The 16,346-nt window shown below is 44.1% G+C and overlaps 1 protein-coding gene and 1 long non-coding RNA gene across 2 annotated transcripts; one reads left to right on the forward strand and one right to left on the reverse strand.

Moving 5' to 3' along the window:
- Positions 1-84: 84 nt before the first annotated feature.
- On the forward strand, positions 85-12,631 carry traf6 (TNF receptor-associated factor 6). Its single transcript, XM_065012383.1, has 8 exons — positions 85-193; positions 1,023-1,336; positions 2,569-2,719; positions 2,831-2,989; positions 3,263-3,334; positions 10,721-10,798; positions 11,012-11,296; positions 11,409-12,631. The coding sequence occupies exons 2-8, from the start codon at positions 1,023-1,025 to the stop codon at positions 12,003-12,005; spliced, it is 1,656 nt and encodes a 551-aa protein (XP_064868455.1). The 5' UTR covers positions 85-193; the 3' UTR covers positions 12,006-12,631.
- A 35-nt stretch (positions 12,632-12,666) lies between these two features.
- Positions 12,667-15,631, reverse strand: LOC135565402 (uncharacterized). The gene is made up of 2 exons (XR_010461616.1): positions 13,307-15,631; positions 12,667-13,275 (listed from the first exon to the last, which is right to left on the reverse strand). It is a non-coding gene; the product is annotated as an uncharacterized LOC135565402 (long non-coding RNA).
- Positions 15,632-16,346: the final 715 nt, after the last annotated feature.

Below are 16,346 nucleotides of genomic sequence, written 5' to 3' on the forward strand. Positions count from 1 at the left end.
GTTTCTGAATAAAATTAGAACCGTTGTTTTTATTTTCACCCCGTCCAGTCAGTGGCGGTAATGTCCTACTTATTCCTTTGCCACCCGGCATAAACCACCAATGAGGCAGAGAAGAAGGATGATGAAAATGCAGGAAGTAATTAATTAGCTAAGGAGAGTCAGTCAAGAAAACTGATGTTCTTTCAAGGCTACGGTAAGCATTAACACGCATTTTGTCAAATATTCCAACACCATAGACTAATACACGAATCATGCATACATGTGTTTATTACAGTGTTTAGTTTGTTGAAATGACATCTCAAGCACTTCGAAGTTCCGTGTCAGCATCATCGCTACCACACCGCTAACCAGCTAACGTTAACTTGTTGTGCAATGATTTGTGATTATTACTTGCTTTTGAACTTGTCTTCTCATATTTGAGCTTCGGATATTGAACAGCTAACCACTTATGTTACCACGAGGTCAGACAGGTTTTGTTGTTTACAGATATTGACATACTATCTGAAATATTAGCTATCCAGCTACTTTGCTTGAGGAAATGCATGAGGAACTGAGATTCCCCCGCCTATTGTGCCCCTGACCTGACAAGCTAGCAAGCAACCCAGATTGCTGGTTTCTAAGCTCGCAATATAATTTATAGCCCTATATAGGTAAATTACTGTAGTTTCAGACTGTAACCACCATGTCAATTGGCTAACGCAAAAGGCATTGAATTGAGGATGTTCGCTAGGTGTTGTCTCCTTTGTGGCATGTCCGTACCTTTGGTCCCCTGAGTCATGTACAGTCATTATGAAGTTTCTTATCTCGGGCTGATCTGAGAACGGAGCTCAGGAGACAGTTGAGTCCAAGTGGAACTGATGACACACATTTCAAGAAGGAAACATTCCAACCGTCTGAGAGAGAAACATAGCCCAGTGATTTCCACAGAAGGCATATTTTTCAGTGTAATTAAACACTTTGTGAATACTTGTGGAGGGGTAATGGTTCATATCTCTTTCTCCACGTTTCTCTCCGCACTGTAGATGTCCTGCTTTGAGAGTGATAAGAGCAGCCTGGAGAATGATGAAGCGTGTTGTGGTGGGGCAGCTGCGTCACAGCTGTCCAACTGTGCGCTGGCCATGCTGGAGAAAGAGAGCAGCGACTCTGCGCTGAGCCCCACGGAGAGTACCCCCACCAGCCTACAGGGTGGCGCCCCACTGCAAGGCTACGACGTGGAGTTCGACCCTCCGCTGGAGAGCAAGTACGAGTGCCCCATCTGCCTCATGGCCCTGAGGGCAGCCGTGCAGACGCCGTGCGGCCATCGGTTCTGCCGCAGCTGCATCGAGAAGTCCATCCGGTAAGCCTCCCCGGTACCAATACTTACAGGATAAGGATACATTTACATGTTAGTTATCTAACTTTCTGTATCCTGCTTTGGGAAAATACCCTCCAGGATTTAAATAACAATATTTGCTTATTCCTTTACCCCTGCACCCACAATTATCTCTGCATGTTTATTGTCAACATTAAAGTTGTTGAGGACTGAGAACTGAACTATGGGGCGTTTTATGATCACAGCTCCTCTAATGAGAGACGCAGGGGTTAAAGGTCATTTATTTATTTCATGAATCAACCATACTATTACAGCATCCATGTCAATGTGCCGGGGTTAGCCAATGGTTATCTGTCGCCACGCTGCATTTCTGTCATAGGGATGACGCATGAGGTTTATTTTGGGTTAAAAAAACAAACCCTGCAGGTCACAGGAACATCTAAAACGAGAGAGAGTATGTAGAAATAACAATAGACCTATATTTTCATAAATTCCCTTTTTCTGGCCCTCGTATCGATTTTGACAAACAAATCGGTCATGTGGCCCTCCATAGAGTTTCAAAATCCCCATGTGGCGCTGGAGCCAGAAATGTTTTGGCGCCAGTCTGAGAGACTCAAGTTTTTGCTTTGACTCCTGGAGAGGTCATAGTCGTGTGCCTGTAAATATTCAACTCTATAATGATTTTTGTCGGCCACCAGATAAGATGGGCAATGCAGGTGATTCAATAATTGCAGAACATCTCTATACATCATATAGTAGTGCATTACAACAGCCGCGTGACATAACAGTTGGGATTATCAATGACTGTCAATCATTCACTGATTTGGTGGGCAATGACAGCCTCTTGGGTTACTGACTTACTGGATAAATGATTGGCCATATTCTGGATGATTTGCTCTGTCACTACCTTCACTTCCCCACAATTACAGTACCAAGCTACCGTCGTTATTGCAGCACTGTTGTGATGTTTGTATTCTGTGTTTTTCATTTTCTTTTCTGAATTTGCTGAATGACACGTATTTGTGTGTCCCTTTTCACAAGATGATGATGATGAATACATAGACTTTTTTTTTTTTAAATGAATAGTCCTCAAAGGATAATGGTTGTAAGTGATCTCAAAAAGGAGCCTTCTCATTGGACAAGTTCAGGTAGTAGGGCCTACCTCCATTTTAAAATGGTTTCTCCTGTTGGTTAATGAATGAAACCCTGGTCCCAAGCATCATACTGATCTCTCTCTCTCTCTCTTTCCCCCCCAGTGATACAGGGCAGAGGTGTCCAGTGGATAACGAGGTACTACGGGAAGACCAGCTGTTCCCAGATAACTTTGCCAAGCGGGAGATCCTCTCCCTAACGGTGCGCTGCACCAACGTAGGCTGCACTGACAAAATGGAGCTTCGCCGCCTGGATGTAGGCATCCTTCTCCACAGACAATGGCTGACACCTTAGTTCATATCACTTCAACCGTGTTGCCATGTTGAAACCAAATGATTAGCTCACTCTGCCATCTCACCCTGCCAGGGCCATGTTATGAAATGTGAGTTTGCCACCGTGCCTTGTCCGCTGTGCCAGGACGCGGTGTGGAAGAGCCAGCTGGAGATGCACCAAAGCCAACACTGCCAGCGGAGACCTGTGTCCTGTCCCGACTGTGTAGAGAGCTTTGTTTACGAGGACAGCAAGGTAAGCATCACCAACTTATTCATGCTGAGTGCACTATCCTGAATAAATAAAGATTCATTGGATTGACTACCGGGTGCACCGCCTCAGTTAGCTTAGCTAGCAGCACAGCGCTTTCGAAGAAAACGTGACCATAAGTCTCAGTCAGTAAGAAACTGTGTTCGTTCTCCATTTGAGCTCACCTTTAATGTTCACTGAAAAGTGGATAGACTATTATTTCTGAAGCTGGTCATGTGACAGACAGCCTTTTGAACATTGTTTTTGTTGTGTCCTCAGATTCATGAGTCGCTGTGTCCCTTTGCCAACGTGGTGTGTCAGTACTGCGGTATGGAGCTCATCAGAGACCAGGTGGGGAAGGAGACCTGATGGCTGCCGTTTTAGATTTAGCTGATTACTAAACCTATGAGATGATGATGGTGTAGAGCAGTAGTCCTGATTACTAAACCTATGAGATGATGGTGGTGTAGAGCAGTAGTCCTGATTACTACACCTATGAGATGATGATGGTGTAGAGCAGTAGTCCTGATTACTAAACCTATGAGATGATGGTGATAGTGTAGAGCAGTAGTCCTGATTACTAAACCTATGAGATGATGGTGGTGGTGTAGAGCAGTAGTCCTGATTACTAAACCTATGAGATGATGATGGTGTAGAGCAGTAGTCCTGATTACTAAACCTATGAGGTGATGATGATGGTGGTGTAGAGCAGTAGTCCTGATTACTAAACCTATGAGGTGATGATGATGGTGGTGTAGAGCAGTAGTCCTGATTACTAAACCTATGAGATGATGATGGTGGTGTAGAGCAGTAGTCCTGATTACTAAACCTATGAGATGATGATGGTGGTGTAGAGCAGTAGTCCTGATTACTAAACCTATGAGATGATGATGGTGTAGAGCAGTAGTCCTGATTACTAAACCTATGAGATGATGATGGAGGTGTAGAGCAGTAGTCCTGATTACTAAACCTATGAGATGATGATGGTGTAGAGCAGTAGTCCTGATTACTAAACCTATGAGATGATGATGGTGTAGAGCAGTAGTCCTGATTACTAAACCTATGAGCTGATGATGGTGTAGAGCTGTAGTCCTGATTACTAAACCTATGAGATGATGATGATGGTGGTGTAGAGCAGTAGTCCTGATTACTAAACCTATGAGATGATGGTGGTGGTGTAGAGCAGTAGTCCTGATTACTAAACCTATGAGGTGATGATGGTGTAGAGCAGTAGTCCTGATTACTAAACCTGAGGTGATGATGATGATGGTGTAGAGCAGTAGTCCTGATTACTAAACCTATGAGGTGATGATGGTGTAGAGCAGTAGTCCTGATTACTAAACCTGAGGTGATGATGATGATGGTGTAGAGCAGTAGTCCTGATTACTAAACCTATGAGGTGATGATGGTGTAGAGCAGTAGTCCTGATTACGAAACCTATGAGGTGATGATGATGATGGTGTAGAGCAGTAGTCCTGATTACTAAACCTATGAGATGATGATGATGGTGTAGAGCAGTAGTCCTGATTACTAAACCTATGAGATGATGATGGTGGTGTAGAGCAGTAGTCCTGATTACTAAACCTATGAGATGATGATGGTGGTGTAGAGCAGTAGTCCTGATTACTAAACCTATGAGATGATGATGGTGGTGTAGAGCAGTAGTCCTGATTACTAAACCTGAGGTGATGATGATGATGATGGTGTAGAGCAGTAGTCCTGATTACTAAACCTATGAGATGATGATGGAGGTGTAGAGCAGTAGTCCTGATTACTAAACCTATGAGATGATGATGGAGGTGTAGAGCAGATGATGAGATGGATGGTGTAGAGCAGTAGTCCTGATTACTAAACCTATGAGATGATGATGGTGTAGAGCAGTAGTCCTGATTACTAAACCTATGAGATGATGATGGTGGTGTAGAGCAGTAGTCCTGATTACTAAACCTGAGGTGATGATGATGATGGTGTAGAGCAGTAGTCCTGATTACTAAACCTGAGGTGATGATGATGATGGTGTAGAGCAGTAGTCCTGATTACTAAACCTATGAGATGATGATGGTGGTGTAGAGCAGTAGTCCTGATTACTAAACCTGAGGTGATGATGATGATGGTGTAGAGCAGTAGTCCTGATTACTAAACCTATGAGGTGATGATGGTGTAGAGCAGTAGTCCTGATTACTAAACCTATGAGATGATGGTGGTGTAGAGCAGTAGTCCTGATTACTAAACCTATGAGATGATGATGGTGGTGTAGAGCAGTAGTCCTGAATACTAAACCTATGAGATGGTGGTGGTGTAGAGCAGTAGTCCTGATTACTAAACCTATGAGATGGTGGTGTAGAGCAGTAGTCCTGATTACTAAACCTATGAGATGATGGTGGTGGTGTAGAGCAGTAGTCCTGATTACTAAACCTATGAGATGATGATGGTGTAGAGCAGTAGTCCTGATTACTAAACCTATGAGATGATGATGGTGGTGTAGAGCAGTAGTCCTGATTACTAAACCTATGAGATGATGGTGGTGTAGAGCAGTAGTCCTGATTACTAAACCTATGAGATGATGATGGTGTAGAGCAGTAGTCCTGATTACTAAACCTATGAGATGATGATGGTGGTGTAGAGCAGTAGTCCTGATTACTAAACCTGAGGTGATGATGATGATGGTGTAGAGCAGTAGTCCTGATTACTAAACCTATGAGGTGATGATGGTGTAGAGCAGTAGTCCTGATTACTAAACCTATGAGATGATGATGATGGTGGTGGTGTAGAGCAGTAGTCCTGATTACTAAACCTATGAGGTGATGATGATGATGGTGTAGAGCAGTAGTCCTGATTACTAAACCTATGAGATGATGATGGTGGTGTAGAGCAGTAGTCCTGATTACTAAACCTATGAGGTGATGATGATGGAGGTGTAGAGCAGTAGTCCTGATTACTAAACCTATGAGATGATGATGATGGTGGTGTAGAGCAGTAGTCCTGATTACTAAACCTATGAGATGGTGGTGTAGAGCAGTAGTCCTGATTACTAAACCTATGAAATGATGATGGTGGTGTAGAGCAGTAGTCCTGAATACTAAACCTATGAGATGGTGGTGGTGTAGAGCAGTAGTCCTGATTACTAAACCTATGAGATGGTGGTGTAGAGCAGTAGTCCTGATTACTAAACCTATGAGATGATGGTGGTGGTGTAGAGCAGTAGTCCTGATTACTAAACCTATGAGATGATGGTGGTGGTGTAGAGCAGTAGTCCTGATTACTAAACCTATGAGATGATGATGGTGGTGGTGTAGAGCAGTAGTCCTGATTACTAAACCTATGAGATGATGGTGGTGGTGTAGAGCAGTAGTCCTGATTACTAAACCTATGAGATGATGATGGTGGTGGTGTAGAGCAGTAGTCCTGATTACTAAACCTATGAGATGATGATGGTGGTGTAGAGCAGTAGTCCTGATTACTAAACCTATGAGATGATGATGATGATGATGGTGGTGTAGAGCAGTAGTCCTGATTACTAAACCTATGAGATGATGATGGTGGTGGTGTAGAGCAGTAGTCCTGATTACTAAACCTATGAGATGATGGTGGTGGTGTAGAGCAGTAGTCCTGATTACTAAACCTATGAGATGATGATGGTGTAGAGCAGTAGTCCTGATTACTAAACCTATGAGATGATGGTGGTGTAGAGCAGTAGTCCTGATTACTACACCTATGAGATGATGATGGTGTAGAGCAGTAGTCCTGATTACTAAACCTATGAGATGATGGTGATAGTGTAGAGCAGTAGTCCTGATTACTAAACCTATGAGATGATGGTGGTGGTGTAGAGCAGTAGTCCTGATTACTAAACCTATGGTGAGATGATGATGATGATGGTGTAGAGCAGTAGTCCTGATTACTAAACCTATGAGATGATGATGGAGGTGTAGAGCAGTAGTCCTGATTACTAAACCTATGAGATGATGATGGTGTAGAGCAGTAGTCCTGATTACTAAACCTATGAGATGATGGTGGTGGTGTAGAGCAGTAGTACTGATTACTAAACCTATGAGATGATGGTGTAGAGCAGTAGTCCTGATTACTAAACCTATGAGATGATGATGGAGGTGTAGAGCAGTAGTCCTGATTACTAAACCTATGAGATGATGATGGTGGTGTAGAGCAGTAGTCCTGATTACTAAACCTATGAGGTGATGATGGTGTAGAGCAGTAGTCCTGATTACTAAACCTGAGGTGATGATGATGATGGTGTAGAGCAGTAGTCCTGATTACTAAACCTATGAGGTGATGATGGTGTAGAGCAGTAGTCCTGATTACGAAACCTATGAGGTGATGATGATGATGGTGTAGAGCAGTAGTCCTGATTACTAAACCTATGAGATGATGATGGTGTAGAGCAGTAGTCCTGATTACTAAACCTATGAGATGATGATGGTGGTGTAGAGCAGTAGTCCTGATTACTAAACCTATGAGATGATGATGGTGGTGTAGAGCAGTAGTCCTGATTACTAAACCTATGAGATGATGGTGGTGGTGTAGAGCAGTAGTCCTGATTACTAAACCTATGAGATGATGATGGTGGTGTAGAGCAGTAGTCCTGATTACTAAACCTGAGGTGATGATGATGATGATGGTGTAGAGCAGTAGTCCTGATTACTAAACCTATGAGATGATGATGGAGGTGTAGAGCAGTAGTCCTGATTACTAAACCTATGAGATGATGGTGGTGGTGTAGAGCAGTAGTCCTGATTACTAAACCTATGAGATGATGGTGGTGGTGTAGAGCAGTAGTCCTGATTACTAAACCTATGAGATGATGATGGTGGTGGTGTAGAGCAGTAGTCCTGATTACTAAACCTGAGGTGATGATGATGATGATGGTGTAGAGCAGTAGTCCTGATTACTAAACCTATGAGATGATGATGGAGGTGTAGAGCAGTAGTCCTGATTACTAAACCTATGAGATGATGGTGGTGGTGTAGAGCAGTAGTCCTGATTACTAAACCTATGAGATGATGGTGGTGGTGTAGAGCAGTAGTCCTGATTACTAAACCTATGAGATGATGGTGGTGGTGTAGAGCAGTAGTCCTGATTACTAAACCTATGAGATGATGGTGGTGGTGTAGAGCAGTAGTCCTGATTACTAAACCTATGAGATGATGATGGTGGTGGTGTAGAGCAGTAGTCCTGATTACTAAACCTATGAGATGATGGTGGTGGTGTAGAGCAGTAGTCCTGATTACTAAACCTATGAGATGATGATGGTGGTGGTGTAGAGCAGTAGTCCTGATTACTAAACCTATGAGATGATGATGGTGGTGTAGAGCAGTAGTCCTGATTACTAAACCTATGAGATGATGATGATGATGATGGTGGTGTAGAGCAGTAGTCCTGATTACTAAACCTATGAGATGATGATGGTGGTGGTGTAGAGCAGTAGTCCTGATTACTAAACCTATGAGATGATGGTGGTGGTGTAGAGCAGTAGTCCTGATTACTAAACCTATGAGATGATGATGGTGTAGAGCAGTAGTCCTGATTACTAAACCTATGAGATGATGGTGGTGTAGAGCAGTAGTCCTGATTACTACACCTATGAGATGATGATGGTGTAGAGCAGTAGTCCTGATTACTAAACCTATGAGATGATGGTGATAGTGTAGAGCAGTAGTCCTGATTACTAAACCTATGAGATGATGGTGGTGGTGTAGAGCAGTAGTCCTGATTACTAAACCTATGAGATGATGATGATGATGGTGTAGAGCAGTAGTCCTGATTACTAAACCTATGAGATGATGATGGAGGTGTAGAGCAGTAGTCCTGATTACTAAACCTATGAGATGATGATGGTGTAGAGCAGTAGTCCTGATTACTAAACCTATGAGATGATGGTGGTGGTGTAGAGCAGTAGTACTGATTACTAAACCTATGAGATGATGGTGTAGAGCAGTAGTCCTGATTACTAAACCTATGAGATGATGATGGAGGTGTAGAGCAGTAGTCCTGATTACTAAACCTATGAGATGATGATGGTGGTGTAGAGCAGTAGTCCTGATTACTAAACCTATGAGGTGATGATGGTGTAGAGCAGTAGTCCTGATTACTAAACCTGAGGTGATGATGATGATGGTGTAGAGCAGTAGTCCTGATTACTAAACCTATGAGGTGATGATGGTGTAGAGCAGTAGTCCTGATTACGAAACCTATGAGGTGATGATGATGATGGTGTAGAGCAGTAGTCCTGATTACTAAACCTATGAGATGATGATGGTGTAGAGCAGTAGTCCTGATTACTAAACCTATGAGATGATGATGGTGGTGTAGAGCAGTAGTCCTGATTACTAAACCTATGAGATGATGATGGTGGTGTAGAGCAGTAGTCCTGATTACTAAACCTATGAGATGATGATGGTGGTGTAGAGCAGTAGTCCTGATTACTAAACCTGAGGTGATGATGATGATGATGGTGTAGAGCAGTAGTCCTGATTACTAAACCTATGAGATGATGATGGAGGTGTAGAGCAGTAGTCCTGATTACTAAACCTATGAGATGATGATGGAGGTGTAGAGCAGTAGTCCTGATTACTAAACCTGAGGTGATGATGATGATGATGGTGTAGAGCAGTAGTCCTGATTACTAAACCTATGAGGTGATGATGATGATGGTGTAGAGCAGTAGTCCTGATTACTAAACCTGAGGTGATGATGATGATGGTGTAGAGCAGTAGTCCTGATTACTAAACCTATGAGATGATGATGGTGTAGAGCAGTAGTCCTGATTACTAAACCTATGAGGTGATGATGGTGTAGAGCAGTAGTCCTGATTACTAAACCTATGAGATGATGATGATGGTGGTGTAGAGCAGTAGTCCTGATTACTAAACCTATGAGATGATGATGATGGTGGTGTAGAGCAGTAGTCCTGATTACTAAACCTATGAGATGATGATGATGATGGTGGTGTAGAGCAGTAGTCCTGATTACTAAACCTATGAGATGATGATGGTGTAGAGCAGTAGTCCTGATTACTACACCTATGAGATGATGATGGTGTAGAGCAGTAGTCCTGATTACTAAACCTATGAGATGATGGTGGTGGTGTAGAGCAGTAGTCCTGATTACTAAACCTGAGGTGATGATGATGATGGTGTAGAGCAGTAGTCCTGATTACTAAACCTATGAGATGATGATGGTGGTGTAGAGCAGTAGTCCTGATTACTAAACCTATGAGATGATGATGGTGGTGTAGAGCAGTAGTCCTGATTACTAAACCTATGAGATGATGATGGTGGTGTAGAGCAGTAGTCCTGATTACTAAACCTATGAGATGATGGTGTAGAGCAGTAGTCCTGATTACTAAACCTATGAGATGATGGAGGTGGTGTAGAGCAGTAGTCCTGATTACTAAACCTATGAGATGGTGGTGTAGAGCAGTAGTCCTGATTACTAAACCTATGAGATGATGGTGTAAAGCAGGAGTCTCCAACGTGTGGCTCACGGGCAGATTTTGGTCCAGTTCACATCTGCTTGCGACCCACACAAACCTATGTTTAACTCAATCGTTCATGAATGATTGTGGACTGATAAACTTTGCTAGGCGGCAATGGACCGCAATGCTAGCCCTTGGACACAGATAGGTTGCTTACCTTTCCTCTGGAAAAAGTATCTCTTTGTAACAAGCTTCTACACAGGTCAAGCGATGTAGGATCTGACTCGGTGATGTTTTTGTTTCAGTTGGAATCTCACTATGACACAGACTGTCCGAAGGCTCCGATTGCCTGTACCTTCAGCACTTTTGGATGTCGAGAGATGGTAGGTCACTGAGTTTGAGTCAACCTCAAAACTTTCATTTGCCACCTATGTTCTGTGACTACTTTGCCTTGTCTAAAACAAACCCCATCTACTCCCATCCAGCCGATACTTTCAGGTCTAACAAAAGAGGGTTTTTAAACCGGACAAAGCTTCCACTTCCAACCTTGGTTCAACACAGTGGCTCTTTTTTAAAGTCTTTATGTGCTATTTCAGATGCAGCGCAATGACCTGGCGCAGCACATGCAGGAGTTCACTCAGATGCACATGCGCTGCATGGCTGAGTACCTGCACAGGCACAGCCTTACCGGGTACACCCAGCCACCTTCTTCTGAGGACCGAGGGGCTGCCGCCGCAGAGCTGGGGGCACACCCAGGAGCTACCAGCAGTGGCGCCCCCTGCCAGTGCTGCGGGGAACTGCAGACCATGCGGGAGACCACCCAGCAGCTGGAGGGACGTCTAGTGCGGCAGGACCACCAGCTACGTGAGCTGAGCATTCAGGTGGAACAGATACAAATTCATTCTCTCATTTGTGACGTTGAATTCACTTGTTTGAATGAAAAAGTCTACAACTAAAGGACCATTTTGTTTTCTATTATCATTATTCCCCCAGGCGGGGCTGGTGGCGGAGCTCCGTCGTAAGGTCACCTCGCTGGAGGAGAACCTAAAGGAGCTGGAGGCCAAGCAGTGCCAGGGTGTGTACGTGTGGCCCTTGGAGGGCTTCTCGGGCTACCTACGTACCCAGGCTGCCGGACAGCCTGTTGTGGTGCACAGCCCGGGCTTCTACACGGGCCGGCCGGGCTACAAGCTGTGTCTGCGTCTCCACCTCCAAACGCCCTCGGCACAGCGCTGCTCCAACTACATCTCACTGTTCGTTCACACCATGCAGGGGGAATTTGATGGGCAGCTGTCGTGGCCCTTCCAAGGCACCATCCGGCTGGCCGTGCTGGACCAGGGGCCTGATGGCCAGCACCATGTGGAGGTGATGGAGACCAAGCCCGACCTGCAGGCCTTCCAGAGGCCCACCATCCAGAGGAACCCCAAGGGCTTTGGCTACGTCACCTTTCTGCACTTGATGGAGCTACAGCAGCGGGGGTTTGTTCACGACGACACGCTGCTGGTGCGCTGCGAGGTGACGCCGCGCTTCGACACCGCCCTGAGGCGCGAGGGGGCGGCCATGCAGCCCAGAGGGCCCGAGGCCTCGCTGTGAGGACACTTTTAACGGTCCAAGTGATGAGGTCAATCGCCACCAACGTTATCAGTACAAAGTATCAGTTTGCCATTTCCCTGAGTTGTTGTATCACACAGGATCATTGCATTGGGTTCAGTCATGACCAACATCATGGGAAAGTGTACGGCTCAGTTGTGGGTTTTATCTCCAACTCCAAAAGGCTTTTCTTTGCTGTAGCTGTTGAGTGATGGACTGGATGTTGGTGGCGATGAACACCAAGGTTTCCTGCAACAAGTCGACAGCTTGGGGCTGTATGGGTTTTATCTGCATTTTTGTCAAAATTGAGTTATTGACATTCGCCTTATTCTGTTCAATGTTCTCTACCTATATATTCATCTAAATACCCCAATTCATGTTAAGTTCAAAAGAATACAAGATTAAAAAAAAAAAAAATAGCTGACACCATTCAAACCAATGAGGGTTCAGAACTTTAAAGCTGATCTCACAATCATCTATTTGCAGACAGAACGTTCTAGTCCCAAGTTCTGTGTTCCATCACTGGTCCAGCAATGTGTCGCAGGCTACTGTACTGCTCAACATAGATGGGATTTCAACATGTCTTATGGTCCCTACATTAGGTTGTAATAAACATGACTTTGGTTTCAGTGCATCGTTCTTTGTGACAGCTTTTGTAGTGGAGACCGACAAAGTCTCGTTAATTATCATAACATGTTATTACAGTTTATGATATTTATGTCAAGCTCAAAGTCATGTTTATGACAACTTTATGATGGCATTGAAGAAGCCAATTCAAATGAGATGTTACTAGAAGTGTATTTCTGTTGGAGATTAGGAAGGGGACAGAGAGTGATGTAGGACAGAGAGATACTCAATCAAATGAATCCCTTTAAGCGCTTTCTACAAAGCACGGCGAGGGCTGGGGCAGGACCATCTGTAGGCAGGAGATGACCAGATGCAGAACTACCTATCAACTTATTGTACATCCTGGATGACGAGAGTTAGGATCACTGGCATTTCCCTGGTCTTCTGGTTGGAGGATCATACAGGGAAGATGGGGCAACGGTCCTAACCTGGTCTTCTGGTTGGAGGATCATACAGGGAAGATGGGGCAACGGTCCTAACCTGGTCTTCTGGTTGGAGGATCATACAGGGAAGATGGGGCAACGGTCCTAACCTGGTCTTAAGAACTCTTCTGGTTGGAGGATCATACAGGGAAGATGGGGCAACGGTCCTAACCTGGTCTTCTGGTTGGTGGATCATACAGGGAAGATGGGGCAACGGTCCTAACCTGGTCTTCTGGTTGGGGCAACGGTCCTAACCTGGTCTTCTGGTTGGAGGATCATACAGGGAAGATGGGGCAACGGTCCTAAGCTGGTCTTCTGGTTGGAGGATCATACAGGGAAGATGGGGCAACGGTCCTAAGCTGGTCTTCTGGTTGGAGGATCATACAGGGAAGATGGGGCAACGGTCCTAACCTGGTCTTCTGGTTGGAGGATCATACAGGGAAGATGGGGCAACGGTCCTAACCTGGTCTTCTGGTTGGAGGATCATACAGGGAAGATGGGGCAACGGTCCTAACCTGGTCTTCTGGTTGGAGGATCATACAGGGAAGATGGGGCAACGGTCCTAACCTGGTCTTCTGGTTGGAGGATCATACAGGGAAGATGGGGCAACGGTCCTAACCTGGTCTTCTGGTTGGAGGATCATACAGGGAAGATGGGGCAACGGTCCTAACCTGGTCTTCTGGTTGGAGGATCATACAGGGAAGATGGGGCAACGGTCCTAACCTGGTCTTCTGGTTGGAGGATCATACAGGGAAGATGGGGCAACGGTCCTAACCTGGTCTTAAAACATGCCACATCTTCCCAGACAAAAGAGCTGTGCATGAAGACGTCTTCTGGAGAAGAGATTTCCTGAACAATGGCTGTGCGTTAGGACATACAATAAAGAGTGACATATGAATGAGTTGGTATACACAGTGGTGTAAAGTACTTAAGTACTACTTGTGTTTTTCTTTTGGTGGTATCTGTACTTTACTATTTATATTTTTGACAACTTTTACTCCACTACATTTCTAAAGAAAATAAATGTACATTTTACTCCATACATTTTCCCTGACACCCAAACGTACTCGTTACATCTGGAAATGCTCAGGCAGGACAGCAATATGGGCTAATCATGCACCTATCATTTTATTTTTACCTTGTATTTTAACAGGGAAGAAATTGAGGCCTAGGTTTCTTTTCCAGATGTGCCCTGTATAATACAATATAAATATACCCAACATATTACAATACAAAACACAGTCATGTTAAGCACTATTAAAACATCGCAAATCATTCAGAAAAAGTTACATTCCTCCACAAGTAAGTCCCCAATCAATACATTAAATTGCCTCAAACAGCACCAGAACATCAACATGAAATGTATTTTTTTGGGGGGGGGGTCAATGTGGTGCATTTAAGCTAAAACCAGATTTACCTAGTTCAGTGGAGACCTTAGGAACGTCGAGTTAACGGGTTAGGCAACTCGGGTGTCTATACTTCAAAAGCAATGTTGGATAAGACGGAAGTTTATGAAGCAGGGCCTTGTAAACAAGAAGGGAGTAATGTAGAGACCTACGGGTCTTTAGCGAAGTCCAGCCAACCTTTAGATACAGGATGCAGTGTTGTGATGAGTATCAAATCTGTCGCCCATAACAACGAAGGGCAACGTGGTAGATGGAATCCATAGCTTTAAGACTATTAGCAACTGCATTTGGACAATAGTTCCTCAGTTGCTTAAAGCTTGCCGGGCCTGAGCCTGTGTTCCTGGTCTTGACCCAAGCATTGTCTCTTTTATAAATGACTTCTGATCACTCTGGAGTGTACCAGGCATTCCATCTACCTTTAACCCTTCATGTATTTGAAGGGAGCATGATTATCCACTAGTATTGAAGACATGTGCAAAAAGGCTGAAAGCTAAATCATGTTGATGGATAGCTGCTGAGGCTATGGAGATATGGAGACATCCTCACTCACCAGAATGGATGACTTACTCTCATACGTTCAATCCCACTGGACTTTTCATTGTTTCAATATATTTGTATGGACATATTATGCCTTACTGTGTTGTTTTGCTTTGCCACATGTTGCAGTATGACATTAGTGCCTTGTTGCAAACAGGAAGCATGTTTTGGAATATTTTTATATTCTGTACAGGCTTCCTTCTTTTCACTCTGTCATTTAGGTTAGTATTGTGGAGTACCTACAATGTTGTTGATCCATCCTCAGTGTTCTCCTATCACAGCCATTAAACTCTGTCATTTAGGTTAGTATTGTGGAGTACCTACAATGTTGTTGATCCATCCTCAGTGTTCTCCTATCACAGCCATTAAACTCTGTCATGTAGGTTAGTATTGTGGACTACCTACAATGTTGTTGATCCATCCTCAGTGTTCTCCTGTCACAGCCATTAAACTCTGTCATGTAGGTTATTATTGTGGACTACCTACAATGTTGTTGATCCATCCTCAGTTTTCTCCTGTCACAGCCATTAAACTCTGTAACTGTTTTAAAGTCACCATTGGCCTCATGGTGAAATCCCTGAGTGGTTTCCTTCCTCTGCAGCAGCTGAGTTAGGAACGACGTATGTAATCTCACTTTGACATTATTGTGTGTAGGCCAGTGACAAAAACATCTCATTTGAATCCATTTTAAATTCAGGCTGTAAGACAACAAAATGTGGAAAAAGTCACGGGGTGTGAATACTTTCTGAAGGTCCTGTATGTTGTCCTGTTTGAGGTATGTTAGGCTGTAGCAGGATCTATGGGTGTGAAAACACTTTCTGAAGGTCCTGTATGTTGTCCTGTTTGAGGTATGTTAGGCTGTAGCAGGATCTATGGGTGTGAAAACACTTTCTGAAGGTCCTGTATGTTGTCCTGTTTGAGGTATGTTAGGCTGTAGCAGGATCTATGGGTGTGAAAACACTTTCTGAAGGTCCTGTATGTTGTCCTGTTTGAGGTATGTTAGGCTGTAGCAGGATCTATGGGTGTGAAAACACTTTTTGAAGGTCCTGTATGTTGTCCTGTTTGAGGTATGTTAGGCTGTAGCAGGATCTATGGGTGTGAAAACACTTTCTGAAGGTCCTGTATGTTGTCCTGTTTGAGGTATGTTAGGCTGTAGCAGGATCTATGGGTGTGAAAACACTTTCTGAAGGTCCTGTATGTTGTCCTGTTTGAGGTATGTTAGGCTGTAGCAGGATCTATGGGTGTGAAAACACTTTCTGAAGGTCCTGTATTTTGTCCTGTTTGAGGTATGTTAGGCTGTAGCAGGATCTATGGGTGCCTTTCTCTGAGAAGGAATGAATGTCCAACAACAT

This window comes from Oncorhynchus nerka, linkage group LG27 (assembly GCF_034236695.1).
Source record: "Oncorhynchus nerka isolate Pitt River linkage group LG27, Oner_Uvic_2.0, whole genome shotgun sequence".
Lineage (NCBI taxonomy): Eukaryota > Metazoa > Chordata > Actinopteri > Salmoniformes > Salmonidae > Oncorhynchus > Oncorhynchus nerka.

What these genes read in the sequence shown, in the direction of transcription:
- traf6 (XM_065012383.1), top strand. Translation starts at nt 1,023, where the DNA reads ATGTCCTGCTTTGAGAGTGATAAGAGCAGCCTGGAGAATGATGAAGCG. An exon ending in TGGAGCTCATCAGAGACCAG is followed by an intron (nt 3,335 to 10,720) that starts GTGGGGAAGGAG and finishes TTTTTGTTTCAG; the next exon opens with TTGGAATCTCACTATGACAC. An exon ending in TACGTGAGCTGAGCATTCAG is followed by an intron (nt 11,297 to 11,408) that starts GTGGAACAGATA and finishes TTATTCCCCCAG; the next exon opens with GCGGGGCTGGTGGCGGAGCT.